The 18,971-nt window shown below is 43.9% G+C and overlaps 1 protein-coding gene across 1 annotated transcript; it reads right to left on the bottom strand.

The window, feature by feature from the left end:
* Nucleotides 1-3,449: 3,449 nt before the first annotated feature.
* Nucleotides 3,450-4,058, bottom strand: LOC103699046. Its single transcript, XM_008781088.2, has one exon. It carries the CDS (start codon nt 4,056-4,058, stop codon nt 3,450-3,452), a length of 609 nt encoding a protein of 202 aa, XP_008779310.2.
* Nucleotides 4,059-18,971: the final 14,913 nt, after the last annotated feature.

Genomic DNA, 18,971 nt, shown 5'->3' with positions numbered 1-18,971 from the left:
CCAGCTGTTCACGAACTCGTGTAAGGGGAACCGCAAGCCGGCCCAGAGCGTCTCGCGATGAATCGCGATCCGACCTGGGGGCGGCCGCGTCACCCTATCCTCCGGCCCTGCAGTTTCGAGACGAAACCCGGGCTGGAAAAAGAACCGGGAGCGGATTAACTCCAGCTCCTCCCCCGACAGACTAGATCCAACTTCATCCGGACCAAAACCCATTTTGGAGAAAAACGAAATAACCTAAAGACGAAAGAGACGGGAAAAAGGAGGAAGAAGGAGAACCCCCTAGCTAACACAAGGAAGAAACCTACGGGGGGAGTCGCCGGAAATCGCTCCGAGCACCGCCGGCGAGATTCTGTTGAGAAAAAGGACGAAGGTGGAAACGGCGAAAAAGAGAAGGCAACCGAGCAAGACTCCTCTTAGGGCTGGTTTGGGGGGGTTTATATAGACCCCTCTAACGGCCCAGATCGGCGGATTTGGTTTCCACCCCCCCGTCTGGATTACGCCACGTGTCGGCCTCGGAAGCCGAAGCACCGCATTCATTCCGGACCGATGCCTCGAGCATAGAACCGAGGCGCCGTCCCATCGGATCTCGCAGCCTCATCATGGATCCGCTGCGCCGGATCGCTCCAAAAGGCGAGCAAATGCCGCCCCCGCTCCCTTCATTTAAGAAGCCCCAGGATGCGTGGAGCGCCGATGTAATCTTAGCCTCCCAAATCCCCATTCGGCCGATATGAGATTAAATGCGTCCGACCTCGAGTAATTAGCCTAATCCTCGATCCCGGACTACCGGCTCGGCTTTAAATCCCGAGCGGCTGATCCAACACCCGACCTCAAGGCGATCGACCCAATAAACCTCCAGATCGCACCGCGTGTCCGCCTCGAGGATCGACACAGCGTACTTATCTTGGAAAGACGCCTCGACTACAAGATCGAGGAGCCGCCCCATCGGGTCCTGGGGCCCCATCATGAGTTCGCCATACGAAACGACCACGAAGGGCTAAAAGGCGCAACCCCCCGTTATAAATGCTTCGGGATGCGTGGGGGCGCCGACATAATTCAACTCTCCTCAATCTCAGTTACCATAATAACGACTTCTACTTCCCGCGTCCGAGCTCGCAAGCGGTTTGAACTCGAAAGTCGGGGGGTAGTGTTGGGGGAGCGCAGCTTCCCCCCCGAGTGCATGAGAACCTTGCCATCAAAGGACTGTATGACGGCCAACCTCGGGCGGCCGAGCTCGGTGCCCGACCCCGGAACATCCGACCCGAAGAGCTTCCGACCTCGAAACTCCGACCTCGCCGCCCACCTACCGCGGTTGCATCCTGCCGAAGTCTGGTCAGGGGCCATACCCTGCCACCGGCTCCAGCATTTAATACGCATGACCTCTGCAAACCCCCGACTCACTCAACAATTAATGCATGTCCCCGACTCACTCAACAATTAATGCATGTCTCCGACTCACTCAACAATTAATGTGTATCTCCGGCTCACTCAACAATCAATGTGCGTGGCTCCCGTTATCTACGGATCCTCAGTCCTCCACGGCAAATCGGCTCGGCAGTGTTCAGTCAGCCGTGACAACTCTCTGATCCCGGCCTCACCTCCGACATCGAAGCATTAATTCACCTGATCGCGCACCAACTCGAGCGACGTGCTAAGTCGTACGGCGACCTCGCCCCATCACATCACAGGTAATCCGACCCCCTATAAAGAGGAACCCCTCCTTCTCAATGGGGGGTGGGACTCAGAAAAAAAGAAGCAGAACGCTTCTTCCCTCTTCTTCTCTCCCAAATTTAAGTCCCCTCTAACTTAAGCATCGGAGGGCCAGCGCCGGAAACCCCGGCCATCGGCTTTTTGCAGGTCCCCCATCCACGGAGGACGTCGCTCGCCGACAGATCGCCGCCCGCCAGAGTTCGCCGAAGCTCCTCCTCCTCAGCCGACGGCCGCCCCCGGGTCCAATTTCCAGCAACAATACCCAATCATATATTCATGAAGAAATACTATTTAACCAAATTCATAAATCACATGCAATCATATGCTTGATCCTAATTTTGAGAAAATACCCTATATCAAATACCATTTCATCATTTCATACTTACAACTTAAACAGTGATTTGCAATCAATAAGATTTGTACAGGGTCACTTACTTTGGATCGCTCTTGGAACTTTAATATTGTTCAGACAAATTCTCTATACCTATTGAACAGTTCAAAATATATTTTTCAGTATTCATCAATTTAAAACCCCGAATTAAACTTGAATAGATCTTAAGTCCCAACCAGGTAATTGAACTAAAATCCACTTATTCCCTATTTATTTTATTTTTATTTTTATTTTTCCCTTTTCTTTCTCTTTTCTTTCTCTTCTTTTCTTGTCCTTTCTTTCTCTTTTCTTTTTCTTCTTTTCTTCTCCTTCCCGAAGCTTCTCCTGACTCCTCTCTTCCTTCCATCGCAAAGAGAGGAGGGTGAGCTCGGGAGGGGTTGAGCCACGGCCGACCGGCTCCCGCGACCGGCTCCTGCGGCGCCCTCGGCCGTGCTCGCGGCCGACGCTTGACGCCCGCATCTTCGGCTGGCCTGCGGCCGATGCTCGTGCCGGCGGCGCTCGTGGCCGAAGCCGGTGGCCGCCGCACGCAACGACGAACCGGTGAGTCCTTGTTCCCTTTCTTCTCCATTCTTTCTTCCTTTCTTTCTTCCCTTCTTTTCTTCCCTCCCGTTTTCTTTCCTCCCTTCTTCTCTTCACCGAGACCTCCCATCCTACTAAAGAGGAAGAAGGGAACGGGGCTCCGGCCCGACTGCAGCCCCCTGCCGAGAGCCGGCAGCGCTGCGGCCGAAAGCCATGTCGGAGTCCCTTCTCTATTTTTTATTTCGGTTTGGAAACGGGAAAGACGAAAGAGGGCCTCCGTGCCATGACCGAAGACGGCGGCACGGCAGATCGACCCAGGTGAGTCGTCTCTCCCCCTCTTTCTTCTTCTTCCTGTTCCTGTTCCTTTTCCTTTCTTTTATTTTGTCATCGTAAGATAGAAAGAAATAGGGCCAAGGCTTACCTTGCTTTGGAAGATAGCTGCAACGTCCCTAGCTCCGGCATCTCCGTCACTAGTTCAAGAGTCTCCGAGGGAGGAGGAAATGGTGAGAGGGTCCTTCAAATAGGACTCCTAAGCGGTGTGCCGACTGGGATCTAGGTCGGTCAGCATCTGTCCTCCCCTCTGCCCGGCAGCTGGACCACCCATCCTCCTCTCCGAAGCAGGAGGTGGGGGCACGGCTTCTGGGGCTAGGCAGCTGTGGCCTCTTTCCGCCCGGCAGCTGGCTTTTCCTGAAGAAGGAGGTGGCGAACTCCAGATGGGCTGCCGACAGGGATCTATGTCGGCCCATCTGGCGGCCCAGGCCCAGTTGTCACATTCTTCCCTTCTTAAAAAAAATTTCGTCCTCGAAATTTACATACCTCAGTTCTTGAAGAGTTATGGATGCTTTCCGCGCATTTCCTCCTCGAGCTCCCAAGTTGCCTCCCTTTCTGAGTGATTGCTCCACTGAACCTTCACATATAGAATGGTGTGCCTTCGAAAAATCTGCTCCTTCCGATCAACGACGCGCTGAGGAATTACTTCATAAGTCAGATTTTTATCTATCTGTAGGGGCTTGTATCGCACCACATGGTGGGGATTTGGAATGTATCTCCGTAGGAGGGAAACATGGAAGACATTGTGTATACCAGACAGTTCCTGAGGTAGAGCCAATCTGTAAGCAACCTCGTCTATTTTGTTCAGAATTTCAAATGGGTCAATGTAGCGAGGACTCAGCTTGTTATGTCTTCTAAATCTCGTGACACCTTTTGAAGGAGAAATCTTTAGGAATACATAGTCACCTTCTGCAAAACCCAATTCTCTTCTTCTTTTGTCAGCCCAACTTTTTTGTCTGTCCTGAGCTACCTTAAGCCTTTGCTTGATCAATAATACTTTGTCTCTGGTACTCTGAATCAACTTAGGGCCCAGTAACTTCCGCTCCCCGACATCGTCCCAATGTAGAGGAAACCGGCATTTTCTTCCATACAGAGCTTCGTATGGAGCCATCTGGATGCTGGAATGATAACTGTTGTTGTAAGTAAACTCCACCAGAGATATATGATCATCCTAGCAGCCTCCCTGTGGAGTGATTGATTATAACCCTATTTGATTTTGATGAGCTCAAAGCATTTGAGTATATCTTATATTATACTAATGAATTCAATCTAGTGTTTCAGCCAAATATATGTGAATGTATGTTTAATTATCTCTAGCTTTGGTTCAATACATTTTGGCTAAGTATGAAACTCAGTTTGAACCAAAGTCTGGAATTCGAGTCGACTCCGGAAGCTTTCGAGTCGACTCCAAGTGTTTCAGACGTTCTGGCACAGGCTCGAGTCGACTCCGGCACATTACGAGTCGACTCCGACTGAGAACAGACAGCAGGACAGAAAGATGAATCTCAGACCCTGTCACCGAGTCGACTCCTGAAGAATTCAAGTCGACTCCGATGCTTGCCGAGTCGACTCCAGCAAAGTGCGAGTCGACTCCAAGGAGTAACAGACAGAAAGACAGAGAAGTTGTTTTGGACTCTGAGAGCCGAGTCGACTCCAGAAGAACTCGAGTCGACTCCGACGATTGGCGAGTCGACTCCTAAAGAAGCAAGAGTCGACTCTCAGAGGAATGCAAGACTAAAAGTCAGAGAGCCAACTTCGGTGTCTGAGAGCCGAGTCGACTCCAGCAAAGTGCGAGTCGACTCCGAGGCAGTTCAACTCCAAAGACAGAACACCAGTTTTTCTGGCTCTGAGAGCCGAGTCGACTCCAAGAGAATCCGAGTCGACTCGAGGAAGTAAACCCGAAAGAAAGATCTTTGGATTTCTGAAAAACGAGTCGTCTCCAGAAGGGAGAGTCATCTCCGGACTTTGGCGAGTCGACTCCAGGTTTGGGCGAGTCGACTCCAGAACGGGACAGCACTTTATTTCAAATTTTGAACAGTGGGCGAGTCGTGTCCAGTAAAGCATGAGTCGACTCCAGCAACAGCCGAGTCGACTCTAGATCGAGCGAGTCGACTCCGATCCCAACGGACACTGTGTCAGGAGTTGCAAATTGTGCAGAACGGCCATAAAAAGGTGTCTAACAGCTAGTTTTCGATGGGGATTGCTTAAATAGCTAGAGTGAACAGTAATAGAGTAAGAAAGAGAGACTCCATTCAAAGCAAAAGGGATTTCCACCTACCAAAGCCTCTCAAGAGTTAAGACAAGAGAAAGAAAGAAGAAGTGCATTGAAGTCCATCCTCCAAACATCTTCCTCGCATTCAAGGCTCTCCTCTGACATCAGATCATCAGTGCATTCAAAGAGGAGACTCAGAGTTCGAGAAGCCCTTTTTTCCTCTTCCAAAATCTGTTTGAGGGCTTCTAACTCTGCATTATTTATATTGTTCATATTTGCTTGTTAAGAAGCTTTTTCTGTACTCTTTACAAACTGTTTTCTTGGTACTTGATTCAATCAGGGGATTGAATCAAGGTTGTTGAGGTTTGTTGGTGAGCCGAGGTTAAAACCAACGGTGTAAGGGTTCGATTGTGATCCCGGAAAAAACAATCGGATGGTTCTAGTCGGTGAGCCTGTGAAAACCGACCGAGTTCGTTGTGATCTTGTAAAACAACAAGTTGGGTTGTGAGCTTGTAAAACAACCGGCTGTAATCCGAGGAATTATAGTGAACTCCCAAGTGAAGCTTGGGGAGTGGACGTAGGAGCAAGGGTTAGCTCCGAACCACTATAAAATATCTTGTGTTTGTGATTGTTTAATTGTCTCTCCCATTCCCTTCATCCACTGCATATAGTAAACTAATTAATCCACTTGCAATAAAGTTTAATTAGTTACTCATTAAGTTTTAATTTGCAATTATTACTTAAAACCCAATTCACTCCCCCCTCTTGGGTTGTCTTCTTGGGCAACAAGTGGTATCAGAGCCGGAACTCTTCTACCAAAAGAGTAAAAGATCAAAATGACAACCCCATTTGGATCCTCTCATATTGAGGGGCAATCCACCCATAGACCTCCATTCTTTAATGGAACCGACTACTCCTATTGGAAGGCTAGGATGAGGATATTTATCCAAGCTCAAGACTATGAGATTTGGAGCACCATAGTTAATGGACCTTATATCCCATCAATTTTTGTAGAGGGTGTTACTATACCCAAACTTGAAAAAGATTGGGATGACAATGATATTAGGAAGGCACAACTAAATGCCAAAGCAATGAATGTGCTTTATTGTGCCTTAGACCGTAATGAATTCAATAGAGTCTCTACTTGCAATTCTGCAAAAGAGATATGGGATAGACTTGAAGTGACCCACGAGGGCACGAATCAAGTAAAAGAATCTAAAATAAACATACTAGTTCATAAATATGAACTATTTAAGATGGATTCTAATGAAACTATTACTTGCATGTTTACTAGATTTACTGATATTGTCAATGGCCTAAAAAGCCTTGGCAAAAATTATACTAACAGTGACCTTGTCAGAAAAATTCTTCGATGTTTGCCAAGGTCATGGGAGGCCAAGGTAACGGCAATCCAAGAAGCCAAGGACTTGAACAAGCTTCCACTTGAGGAGCTTCTTGGATCTCTGATGACACACGAGCTCACAATGAAACAACACAGCGAAGAAGAATCCTCTCATATGAAAAAGGTAATAGCCCTCAAATCTACTTCTTCTAACAAGGATTTATCTTGCAGTAGCAGCAGCGAAGAAGAAGATAATGAGGGAGATGATGATGAGGTTCTTCTCGTGCGAAAGTTCAGAAAATTCATCAACCGGAAGAAGTCTTTTCATCAGAGGAGAGGTCCCTCAAGTTCCTACAACAAGGATAAAGGTAAGAAAAGGAAAAATGAAGAAATCGGATGCTATGAATGCAAGAAGCCGGGACATTTCAGAGTTGACTGTCCCTTGCTTAAGAAGAGCAGCAAATATAAGAAAAAGAAAGTCCTCGTCTCTACTTTGTCGGACTCCGATTCATCATCATCATCATCGGATGAGGAACAAGAGGAAAAGGCCAACATCTGCTTCATGGCGAATGAAAATGAGGTAACATCTGAAACACATTTAGATTTTATCTTTGATGAATTGTATGATGCATTTAATGAATTAATGGATGAATATAAGACTATAAATCTTAAGAATAAAGAGCTAAAACTAACCAATCAATCTCACTTCCATAAATACGATAAATTAATTAAGGATAAGGATTTTATCATTAAAGAAAATTTAGAACTTAAAACAAGCAACCAATTGTTGATTCAAAAAACTAATACCTTAATTAAAGATAATGAAAAACTAACCAAGGAAATTTCAGAACTTAAAAAAGATAAACAAACAATAAGAGATAATCTCACAAAAGACTTAAACATTCTAAAAATAGAAAAACAAAAGCTAACAAAAGAACTTGAAAAATACAAATCTTTTGTTGAAAAGTTTACATATAGTTCTAAAAAATTGAAAATGATACTTAACAATCAACGAGCTGTGTTTAATAGAGCTGGTTTAGGGTATAAACCTAAGAATAAGCAAAAGCTCCTTAGTAACTTTTTTGTGAAAGCAGGAAAAAGTAAAATTAAGAATATAACCTGTTTTTGCTGTGGAAAAGTAGGACATAAAGCTAATGTGTGTGACCATAGGAAAGGAAAAGCTAAAAAGAAATTTAAAAAGGTTTGGGTTCCAAAAGGAACCAACATTACTAACCACGAAGGATTCAAGAAAACTTGGGTACCTAAAATTGTATGATTTCCTTGTGTAGGAGTATCTTGCAGCCAAGATCGACAAAAACTGTTGGTACTTAGATAGTGGCTGCTCAAGACACATGACGGGTGACAAGGAGCAATTCTTCACCCTAGAGCCTAAAAAGAGAGGTGCAGTGACATTTGGAGACAATAATCAAGGTCATATCATTGGTATAGGTAAAATACAAATCACCTCCTCAACCTTTGTTGATAATGTACGATTGGTAGATGGTCTTAAGCATAACTTACTTAGCATAAGTCAATTATGTGATAGGGGTTTTGATGTTCTGTTTAAACCAACCCTATGCATCATAACCAACACAATTGACAATAGCTTAGTATTTAAAGGAATAAGACATGGAAATGTGTACGTAGTAGATCTTGAAGATCTTGCCAAAAATAACTCATGCTTAGTAGCTAGTGATAGTAGGGCTAATGATACAAGTTGGTTATGGCACCGTAAGTTAGGTCATGCAAGTATGGATACAATATCAAAACTAGTTAAAAGAGATTCTGTAATAGGTTTGCCAAAACTAAAATTTGAGAAAAATAAAATTTGTGAAGCATGTCAATATGGCAAACAATCTAGGAGCTCTTTTAAATCCATAAATTGTGTCTCTACCTCTAGACCTCTTGAACTACTACACATGGATCTATTTGGACCAACTAGAACCACAAGTCTTGGTGGAAACAAATATGGTCTTGTTATTGTAGATGATTTTTCTAGATATACTTGGGTCATGTTCTTAGCTCATAAAGATGAAGCATTCTCTGTATTTAAGAAATTTCATAAGGAAGTAACTAATGCAAGAAATGCTTCAGTCATAGCTATTAGAAGTGATCATGGAACGGAATTTGAAAATCATCTATTTGATGAATTCTGTAGTAAAAAGGGGATAACTCATAATTTCTCTGCACCTAGGACACCACAACAAAATGGAGTTGTAGAAAGAAAGAATAGAACCCTAGAGGAAATGGCTAGAACCATGTTGTGTGAAAGTAACCTCCCTAAGTATTTTTGGGGAGAAGCCATTAACACATCATGTCATATCTTAAATAGAGTTTTATTGAGACCCATTATAAAGAAAACACCTTATGAACTTTGGAGAAATAGAAAGCCCAAAGTAAACTATTTTCATATTTTTGGATGTAGGTGTTTCATTCATAATAATGGCAAAGATAACTTAGGTAAATTTGATTCTAAATCTGATGAAGGTATCCTTTTGGGATATTCTACATCAAGTAAAGCTTATAGAGTCTTTAACAAAAGAACCCTTATTATTGAAGAGTCTATACATGTTGTTTTTGATGATACTAATGATATCTCTTCTAGCAAGAAAGTAGCTCTTGATGATGATGTAGAAATTCTTGAAGAAAAAATTGATGAGATGACATTACAAGAAGATGAACCAAAGCAAATTGGAGAAGCATCAACAAGCCAAGAGGTAATTGTTGATCATGGGCTGACTAAGGCTTGGAGGTATGCTCATGGGCATCCTAAGAAATTAATTTTAGATGATCCATCTCAACCTGTTAGAACTAGAGCATCTCTTAGGAACTTAAATAATCATCTAGCATTTGTCTCACACTTTGAACCTAAAAACATAGAAGAAGCTGAAAATGATGTAAATTGGATAAATGCAATGTAAGAAGAACTAAACCAATTCACTAGAAACAAGGGATGGAACCTAGTTGAACGACCCACTGAATACTCAATAATAGGAACTAAATGGACATATAAAAATAAACTTGATGAAAATGGAATCGTGATTAGGAACAAGGCTAGACTAGTAGCAAAGGGCTATAATCAAGAAGAAGGTATAGACTTTGATGAAACTTTTGCTCCTGTAGCTAGACTTGAAGCAATTAGATTGTTACTAGCATTTGCATGCTCTAAAGATTTCAAACTATTTCAAATGGATGTAAAAAGTGCCTTTTTGAATGGGTATATTAATGAGGAGGTGTATGTAGAACAACCTCCTGATTTTGAAAATCATCAATACCCCAATAATGTGTATAAATTAAACAAAGCACTTTATGGTTTGAAACAAGCTCCTAGAGCATGGTATGAAAGACTTAGCAAATTTCTGTTAAACCATGAATTCTCTAGAGGGAACATTGATACAACATTGTTTTTAAAGAAGAAAAACAAAGATATGTTAGTAGTTCAGATTTATGTAGATGATATTATTTTCGGTGCTACTAACAATCGCCTCTGCGAAGAATTTGCTGATCTAATGCAGAGTGAATTTGAAATGAGCATGATGGGAGAGCTGAACTACTTCCTTAGGCTCCAAATCAAACAATCTAAAGAAGGCATCTTCATCTGTCAAGCAAAATACATCAAGGAGATGCTTAAGAAGTTTGATATGGAAGGAAACAAGTCAATCAGCACATCCATGAGTTCATCATGCAAACTAAACAAAGATGAATCAGGTAAATCAGTAGATCGAAAGATGTATAGAGGTATGATAGGATCTTTATTATATCTTACTGCAAGTAGACCTGATATCATGTTTAGTGTATGCATGTGTGCTAGATATCAATCTAATCCTAAGGAATCACACTTAATTGCTGTTAAGAGAATCTTTAAATACCTAATAGGAACAAAAACCATAGGCTTATGGTACTCTAAAGATTCGAGCATAAACTTAATAGGGTACACTGATTCAGACTTCGCTGGTTGCAAACATGATTTAAAAAGCACCAGTGGGTCATATAAATTCTTAGGAGAAAACTTAATCTCCTGATTTAGCAAGAAACAAAACTCGGTTGCACTATCTACGGCTGAAGCCGAATATGTTGCTGCCGGGAGTTGTTGTGCTCAAATCTTGTGGATTAAACAACAACTTGAAGATTATGGCATTAAACAAGATAAAATTCCCATTAACTGTGATAATACAAGTGCCATTAATCTAACTAAAAATCCAATTCAGCATTCAAGAACTAAACACATTGAGATAAGACATCACTTCATAAGAGATTATGTACTGAATGGTGATGTGACACTTCAATTTGTTTGTACTGATGATCAACTTGCTGATATCTTCACAAAACCTTTGAGTGAAGATTGATTTTGCATACTTAGAAGAGGGTTAGGAGTGATTGATCCATTCTAGTGATACTCTCCTCTAGTTCATAGATTTTGAGGATTAGTTTATGTTGGACATAGGATTTCTTATCTATGATCATCAAATCAGTTCTTAAATCCTAGATAAGCTCATAACTCTCTCTTTTGGCACGAAAATAACAATATTTTTGGTTGTGTGCCAGAGTTCGAGTCGACTCGGACATATCTTAGAGTCGGTTCATGGGGGAGTCGACTCGCGCATATTTGGGAGTTGACTCGCGGTCGAGTCGACTCGCGACTTACCGGAGTCGACTCAAGGTCGGAAATCCGATTTTTAACCCTAATCGAAACGTTTATTCCTCACTTCTATTCACAGCCGACATTGTTCCAAAACCCTAGAGCCGTCTCCGAACTCGTCTCCGACCCAGTCTAGGTCTTCTTCGTCGAGTTTTTCTTCCTATTTTCCGTGTCCTTCCCCGTCTTTAGGTCAAAATGCCTAGGAAGGTCATTGTCCCGAGCCGAAAGAGACCCGTCTCTGCGAGCGGGGCCGAGCGACGGTCCAAGGCTCGGAATGAACCGGCGAGGCCACCACCTCCCGGTTCCTTCCCCGCCTAGGCCGGTTCCCTCGCGCTTATGCGCCGGGAAGGTTGTCTCTACCGGGAGGCAAGTCAACTTTGACTTCCTCTCCCGGGAAGGGTTCAACCTAGGGCATCACCTTAGGGCCCAGGGTTTAGAGTTTTTCTGCACACTTGACCTCCCTACCTATCCAGGACTAGTTAGGAAATTCTATGGTACAGTCGCACGGGTCAGCGGGGGTATCCAGGGAACTGTTATGGGTGTCCCTGTTTTCATCTCGGAGGATTTCATTGCTCGAGTCCTCCATCTCTCGAGTGAGGGGATTGTTCCCACACACCCCTCTGATAGGACAGAGGCCCTTACGGCCATCTTAGGGAGTCCACCCTTGTCCCCTATAGAGGAGGTGTTCGCAAATCAGCTTTCGGCTGAAATGCGGCTTCTCCTTAGTATCATCTCTAGGACTCTCTTCCCAAAGACTGGTAGGTTTGACTTCATTTCCGAGAGAGACCTGGCCTTGATGTTCTACCTCCTCTAAGACACTCTCATCAACTTTCCAAAACTCATCTAATACCTTTGTGAACCCCTAGACAAACCTAGGCTGAGTCTCCCCTACGGTATGTTATTCACTCTGATATTTAGACAGTTAGAGGTTCCTATCCCTGAGGGGGAACCCTCTCGCTCACTGCGTTTTACAGATTGCATGGGTGAGGGGACCTTTCACCGGATGGGATTCCACAAGGTAGGGGGAGTCTGGGTTAGGAAATCATCCACATCTTCTGACCCTACCACTCATCACTCCCCTAGCCCTGACCATGACCAGGACCACTATACAGATCCTCCCACCTATCCTTCTACCTCTGGTCCTACACTTACTGAGCCCTCCACCTTCACTGCCCCACCTTCTCAGCAGCAGCCTCTGGAGGTCCGGATATCTTCTGAGCAGCTCCGAGAGTTGCGGCAGGAGATAGTGAGGGATCTGAGAGATGATCTGCTAAAGGAGCTCCGAGGTCCTTCGAGTGCTCCCTCCACCGAGCTAGTTCCCTCCCTGGCAGCAGTAGCCGAGATGACTGCGCACTTGAGGGAGGAGATATCCAATGTGCGCAGCCTGGTCCAAGCTCAATACTGGAACATGAGTGACGTCAAGGACGACACGAAGAAGATGCGAGACGGCATCAGACATGAGCTAGGGAGCCAGAGCCAGGGTGCAGAGAGACTAGCCCAAGCACTGCTCTCCAGGTTGGACACCCTTCAGGCGAGTGTGACCGAGCTTACCATGACACAGTCTAGGGCCACCTCGGAGATCATCAAGCAACTAGGGAACATCTCGGAGGGGATAAGCTTAGTCTTGCAAGTGACTAGGCTTAGAGGAGAAGCTTCATCCTCCACTGCAAAGAAACCCTAGTGTAGCTTTGTTTTCAATCTTATGATGTATTTGTTTTCTATACTTGTATTTTTTTTACAATTGTACTCAATTCAGCATCAATACAATGAGTAGACACTTTTTTACAAACTGTGCAATACTTTTCTATGTTCTGCACTTCTTTTTGCTATGATGACAAAAAGGGGAAGAAAATATATTGAATTGAAATGTAAAGGAAATCATTAAAAAGAAAATTCTTAAAGCAAAAATTAATTTGTTCTAAGTGGATTCGATACCTCGAGGCTCATTATCTCTCTGTTGGGGCTCCTAAAGGAGTAATCTCCAGAATCTATTCAAGGAATATTCGGAGATTAGTTGAATCATACTCAAGAACAAATTGTCAGATTTTTCCTCTAAAACAAAAAATTTTTCAAGACATTAAAAGAAAATTCAGAGAATCTAAACAAAATTGAATGCATATGTTGAGGGGGAGAATCTTAAAATTTTAAGAAAGCAAATTCATTAAACACATATAAGCCAAACAATTGATTGCATGACATGAAGGCTTATATAATTCCAAATGAAAGGGGGAGCTTTAACTTCAGGATTTACTGTTTCACACCTTTCAATTTTTGGATAAATTAAATGACTAGACACTTGAATTCATTTCAAAACTTTTTTATAAATCTCCTTTTGGTTGAGCAATTCACTTTACAAATACTTAATGTTTTGTCATCATCAAAAAGGGGGAGATTGTGGAGTGATAGATTATAACCCTATTTGATTTTGATGAGCTCAAAGCATTTGAGTATATCTTATGTTATACTAATAAATTCAATCTAGTGTTTCAGCCAAATATATGTGAATGTATGTTTAATTGTCTCTAGCTTTGGTTCAATATATTTTGGCTAAGTATGGAACTCAGTTTGAACCAAAGTCTGGAACTCGAGTCGACTCCGGAAGCTTTCGAGTCGACTCCAAGTGTTTCAGATGTTCTGGCACAGGCTCGAGTCGACTCCGGCACATTACGAGTCGACTCCGACTGAGAACAGACAACAGGATAGAAAGATGAATCTCAGACCCTGTCACCCGAGTCGACTTCTGAAGAATTCAAGTCGACTCCGATGCTTGCCGAGTCGACTCCAGCAAAGTGCGAGTCGACTCCAAGGAGTAACAGACAGAAAGACAGAGAAGTTGTTTTGGACTCTGAGAGCCGAGTCGACTCCAGAAGAACTCGAGTCGACTCCGACGGTTGGCGAGTCGACTCCTAAAGAAGTAAGAGTCGACTCTCAGAGGAATGCAAGACTAAAAGTCAGAGAGCCAACTTCGGTGTCTGAGAGCCGAGTCGACTCCAGCAAAGTGCGAGTCGACTCCGAGGCAGTTCAACTCCAAAGACAAAAGACCAGTTTTTCTGGCTCTGAGAGCCGAGTCGACTCCAAGAGAATCCGAGTCGACTCGAGGAAGTAAACCCGAAAGAAAGATCTTTGGATTCTTGAAAAACGAGTCGTCTCCAGAAGGAAGAGTCATCTCCGGACTTTGGCGAGTCGACTCCAGGTTTGGGCGAGTCGACTCCAGAACGGGACAGCACTTTATTTCAAATTTTGAACAGTGGGCGAGTCGTCTCCAGTAAAGCATGAGTCGACTCCAGCAACAGCCGAGTCGACTCCAGATCGAGCGAGTCGACTCCGATCCCAACGGACACTGTGTCAGGAGTTGCAGATTGTGCAGAACGGCCATAAAAAGGTGTCTAACGGCTAGTTTTCGATGGGGATTGCTTAAATAGCTAGAGTGAACAGTAATAGAGTAAGAAAGAGAGACTCCATTCAAAGCAAAAGGGATTTCCACCTACCAAAGCCTCTCAAGAGTTAAGACAAGAGAAAGAAGGAAGAAGTGCATTGAAGTCCATCCTCCAAACGTCTTTCTCGCATTCAAGGCTCTCCTCTGACATCAGATCATCAGTGCATTCAAAGAGGAGACTCAGAGTTCGAGAAGCCCTTTCTTCCTCTTCCAAAATCTGTTTGAGGGCTTCTAACTCTACATTATTTATATTGTTCATATTTGCTTGTTAAGAAGCTTTTCCTGTACTTTTTACAAACTGTTTTCTTGGTACTTGATTCAATCAGGAGATTGAATCAAGGTTGTTGAGGTTTGTTGGTGAGCCGAGGTTAAAACCAACGGTGTAAGTGTTCGATTGTGATCCCGGAAAAACAATCGGGTAGTTCTAGTCGGTGAGCCTGTGAAAACCGACCGAGTTCGTTGTGATCTTGTAAAACAACAAGTTGGGTTGTGAGCTTGTAAAACAACTGGCTGTAATCCGAGGGAGTTATAGTGAACTCCCAAGTGAAGCTTGGGGAGTGGACGTAGGAGCAAGGGTTAGCTCCGAACCACTATAAAATCTCTTGTGTTTGTGATTGTTTAATTGTCCTCCCATTTCCTTCATCCACTGCATATAGTAAACTAATTAATCCACTTGCAATAAAGTTTAATTAGTTACTCATTAAGTTTTAATTTGCAATTATTACTTAAAACCCAATTCACCCCCCCCCTCTTGGGTTGTCTTCTTGGGCAACACTCCCAGATCCATAGTGCAGGCCCTCAGCATATCCTCCAAAGTCTGGATCGTCCTCTCTGACTAACCATCAGTCTGAGGATGATAAGCTGTACTGAGCCTTAGATCAGTGCCCATGGCATTCTGAAAGCTCCCCCAGAATCTAGACACAAAATGGGGGTCGCGATCAGATACAATGGTCACTGGTACTCCGTGCAGGCGCACAATCTCGTCAATGTATTTCTGTGCCAATTTGTCCAGCGGCGTACCAACTCTATAGGGTGAAAAGTGAGCCGACTTTGTAAGGCAATCTACAATCACCCACACTGCATCATTCTTTCTTACTGTCCTTGGAAGCCTAGTAACGAAGTCTATAGTGATGTGCTCCCATTTCCACTCTGGAATTTCTAGGGGTTCTAGCAAACCGGCAGGCCTCTCTGCTTTCACCTGTTGACAGGTCAGACACCGAGCCACAAAATCGGCTATCTCCCTCTTCATGCCATTCCACCAGAAATGCTCTCGTAAATCTCTGTACATTTTGGTGCTACCGGATGAATAGAAAAACGAGACTGGTGAGCTTCCTCCAAGATTTCCCTTTTTAGATCAGCATCATCTGGAGCACATAGTCGACTTCTAAACCTCAGGGTACCGTCAGGGTAGATCTGGAATTCGGGTTGCAACCCTTTATGCACCTCATCTCTGAGCCGACTCAAGTGTGTGTCCAACTGCTGAGCAACCTTTACTCTTTCAATCAGTGTTGGTTGCACCCTCAAATTGGCCAGTAGACTCCCTTCACTTTGTGTAACCACCTCAAACTGCATCATATCAAAATCTTTCAGAATCTGCTTCTGAGTGGTAAGCGAAGATATGGAACCCACTAACTTTCTACTAAGGGCATCAGCTACCACACCTGGGTGATACTTGATGCTGAGGTCATAATCTTTTAGTAGTTCCAGCCATCTTCTCTGCCTCATATTCAACTCTTTCTGTGTGAATATATACTTCAGGCTCTTGTGGTCGGTATACACTTCACAGTGCTCACCATAAAGATAGTGCCTCCAAATCTTCAGGGCAAAGACCACTGCCGCCAACTCCAAGTCATGTGTTAGATAGTTCTGCTCATAGGGCTTTAGCTGTCTAGAGGCATAGGTTACTACCTTATCATTTTGCATTTGTACGCAACCTAACCCTTTCTTGGAGGCATCACTATAGATGATGAAACTCCCAGTATTGGTTGGCAGAGTAAGAATAGGAGCAGATATCAGCCTTTGCTTTAGCTCTTGAAAACTTTGCTCACAATCTTCACTCCATACAAACTTTGCTCATTTCTGGGTCAAACGAGTCAAAGGAGTAGCAATCTGAGAACATCCCTCCACAAATCTTCTATAATAACCAGCCAGACCCAATTAGCTTCTGATTTCTGTGACATTGGTAGGACGAGGCCAATCCACCACTGCTTCTATTTTCTTTGGGTCCACTGACACCCCTTCTTTAGAGATCACATGACCAAGAAATGCAATACTATCCAGCCAAAACTCACATTTGCTCAGCTTGGCATATAATCTCTTCTCCTGAAGAATCTGTAACACCACTCTCAAGTGATCTTCATGTTCCTCTTTGCTCTTAGAATAGATTAGTATATCATCAATGAAAACAATAACAAACTGATCCAAATATTGCTTAAAGACTCTGTTCATTAGATCCATAAAAGCAGCTGGCGCATTGGTTAGTCCAAATGGCATAACCAAAAATTCATAGTGCCCATATCTGGTGCGAAACACAGTCTTCGGCACATCATCAGTTAGGATTTTTAATTGATGATACTCAGATCGCAGATCTATCTTGGAGAAAACTTGGGCACCTTGCAGCTGATCAAATACATCATCAATCCGGGGCAAAGGGTATTTGTTCTTCACTGTTACCTTGTTCAGCTCTCGAAAATCAATACACACCCGCATACTTCCATCCTTCTTCTTCACAAATAGTACAGGAGCTCTCCATAGAGAAACACTCGGGCGGATAAATTTTTTTCTCTAGGAGTTCCTGTAGTTGAACCTTCAACTCTCTCAATTCTACCGGGGCCATCCGATAAGGAGCCTTCGAGATAGGTCCAACACCCGGTAAGAGATCGATTCGAAAATCAATCTCCAGATCAGGAGGTAATCTAGGTAGATCATCAGGAAAAACATCTGAATACTCTCTCACAATAGAGATATCATCTAGCCTTGTTTCCTTTGTAGTGTCTACCACACAGGCTAGGTAGGCTTGACACCCCTTCTTGGGGGCCATCCTTGCACTCATAAAAGAGATAATGTGCAAAGAGGGCTTCATGATGGGTGCATCACCTTGGTAGAAAAATTCTAGTTCATTTGGTATCTGGAACACTACTCTTTTGCCATAGCAGTCAATATGAGCACGATACTTGGACAACCAATTCATCCCAAGAATAACATCAAAGTCTTGCATATCTAATTGTATCAGGTCTGCTGTCAGCTTTCTGTCTCCTATCTGGATTATGCAATTCTTAAAAATAGAATCAACCACTACTGTTTTCTTGAGAGGAGTAGTGTGGAGTGATTGATCATAACCCTATTTGATTTTGATGAGATCAAAGCATTTGAGTATATCTTATGCTTACTAATGAATTCAATCTAGTGTTTCAGTGAAAATCTTATAAATTTATGGTTAAGTGCGTCTAGACTTGGTTCAAGATATTTTGGATAAGTTAAGAAGTCAAGTTGAACCAAAGTCTGAGACTCGAGTCGACTTCGGAATATTACGAGTCGACTCCAACCGTATCAGAAGCACTGGCACAGGCTCGAGTCGACTCCGGAATATTACGAGTCGACTCCGACTGAGAACAGACAGATGAACAGAAAGACTCAATTCAAAACCTGTCAACGAGTCGACTCCTGAAGAGCGCGAGTCGACTCCGAAGCTTGCCGAGTCGACTCTGGAGTAGTATGAGTCGACTCCAGGAAGTTACAGACAAAAAATCAGAGAGCAATTTTCGACCCTGAGAGCCGAGTCGACTCCTGAGGAACGCGAGTCGACTCCGATGGTTGGCAGGTCGACTCCAAAGAAAGCTAGAGTCGACTCTCAGTGTTATACTAGGCAAAAGTCAGAGAGCAGTTTTCGGACACTGAGATCCGAGTCGACTCCCGCAATGCCCGAGTCGACTCCGAGACAGCGCGACCCCAAAAAGACAGAAGACTGAATTGTTGTCTCTGAGACGCGAGTCGACTCCAAGACAGCTCGAGTCGACTCCAAGGCAGCGCTACACCAAAAAGACAGAAGGCTGTGTTTCGGAAACTGAGAGCCGAGTCGACTCCGGAACAGCTCGAGTCGACTCCAAGACTGGACGAGCCAAAAGACAGAAGATCGGAAGTTCGGGCTCTGAGCGCCGAGTCGACTCCCAGTATTTCCGAGTCGACTCGAGTGGGCCAAGTTGAAGAATAGCTCTGTGGATTTCATGGGATGAGCCGACTCCAAAAATGCCAGGTCAGCTCCAGGTTTTGGCGAGTCGACTCCGGGTTAAGTCGAGTCGACTCCCAGTCGAGAAGCTCACTTTAATTCAAATCCGGAACAGTTGCCGAGCCGACTCCAGAAAAGCATGAGTCGACTCCCGCTACAGCCGAGTCGAC

Source organism: Phoenix dactylifera, unplaced genomic scaffold (assembly GCF_009389715.1).
Source record: "Phoenix dactylifera cultivar Barhee BC4 unplaced genomic scaffold, palm_55x_up_171113_PBpolish2nd_filt_p 000125F, whole genome shotgun sequence".
NCBI classification, from domain to species: Eukaryota; Viridiplantae; Streptophyta; class Magnoliopsida; order Arecales; family Arecaceae; genus Phoenix; species Phoenix dactylifera.
The sequence above is the reverse complement of the archived record's forward strand: the minus strand, read 5'-3'. Positions and strand labels throughout refer to the sequence as shown.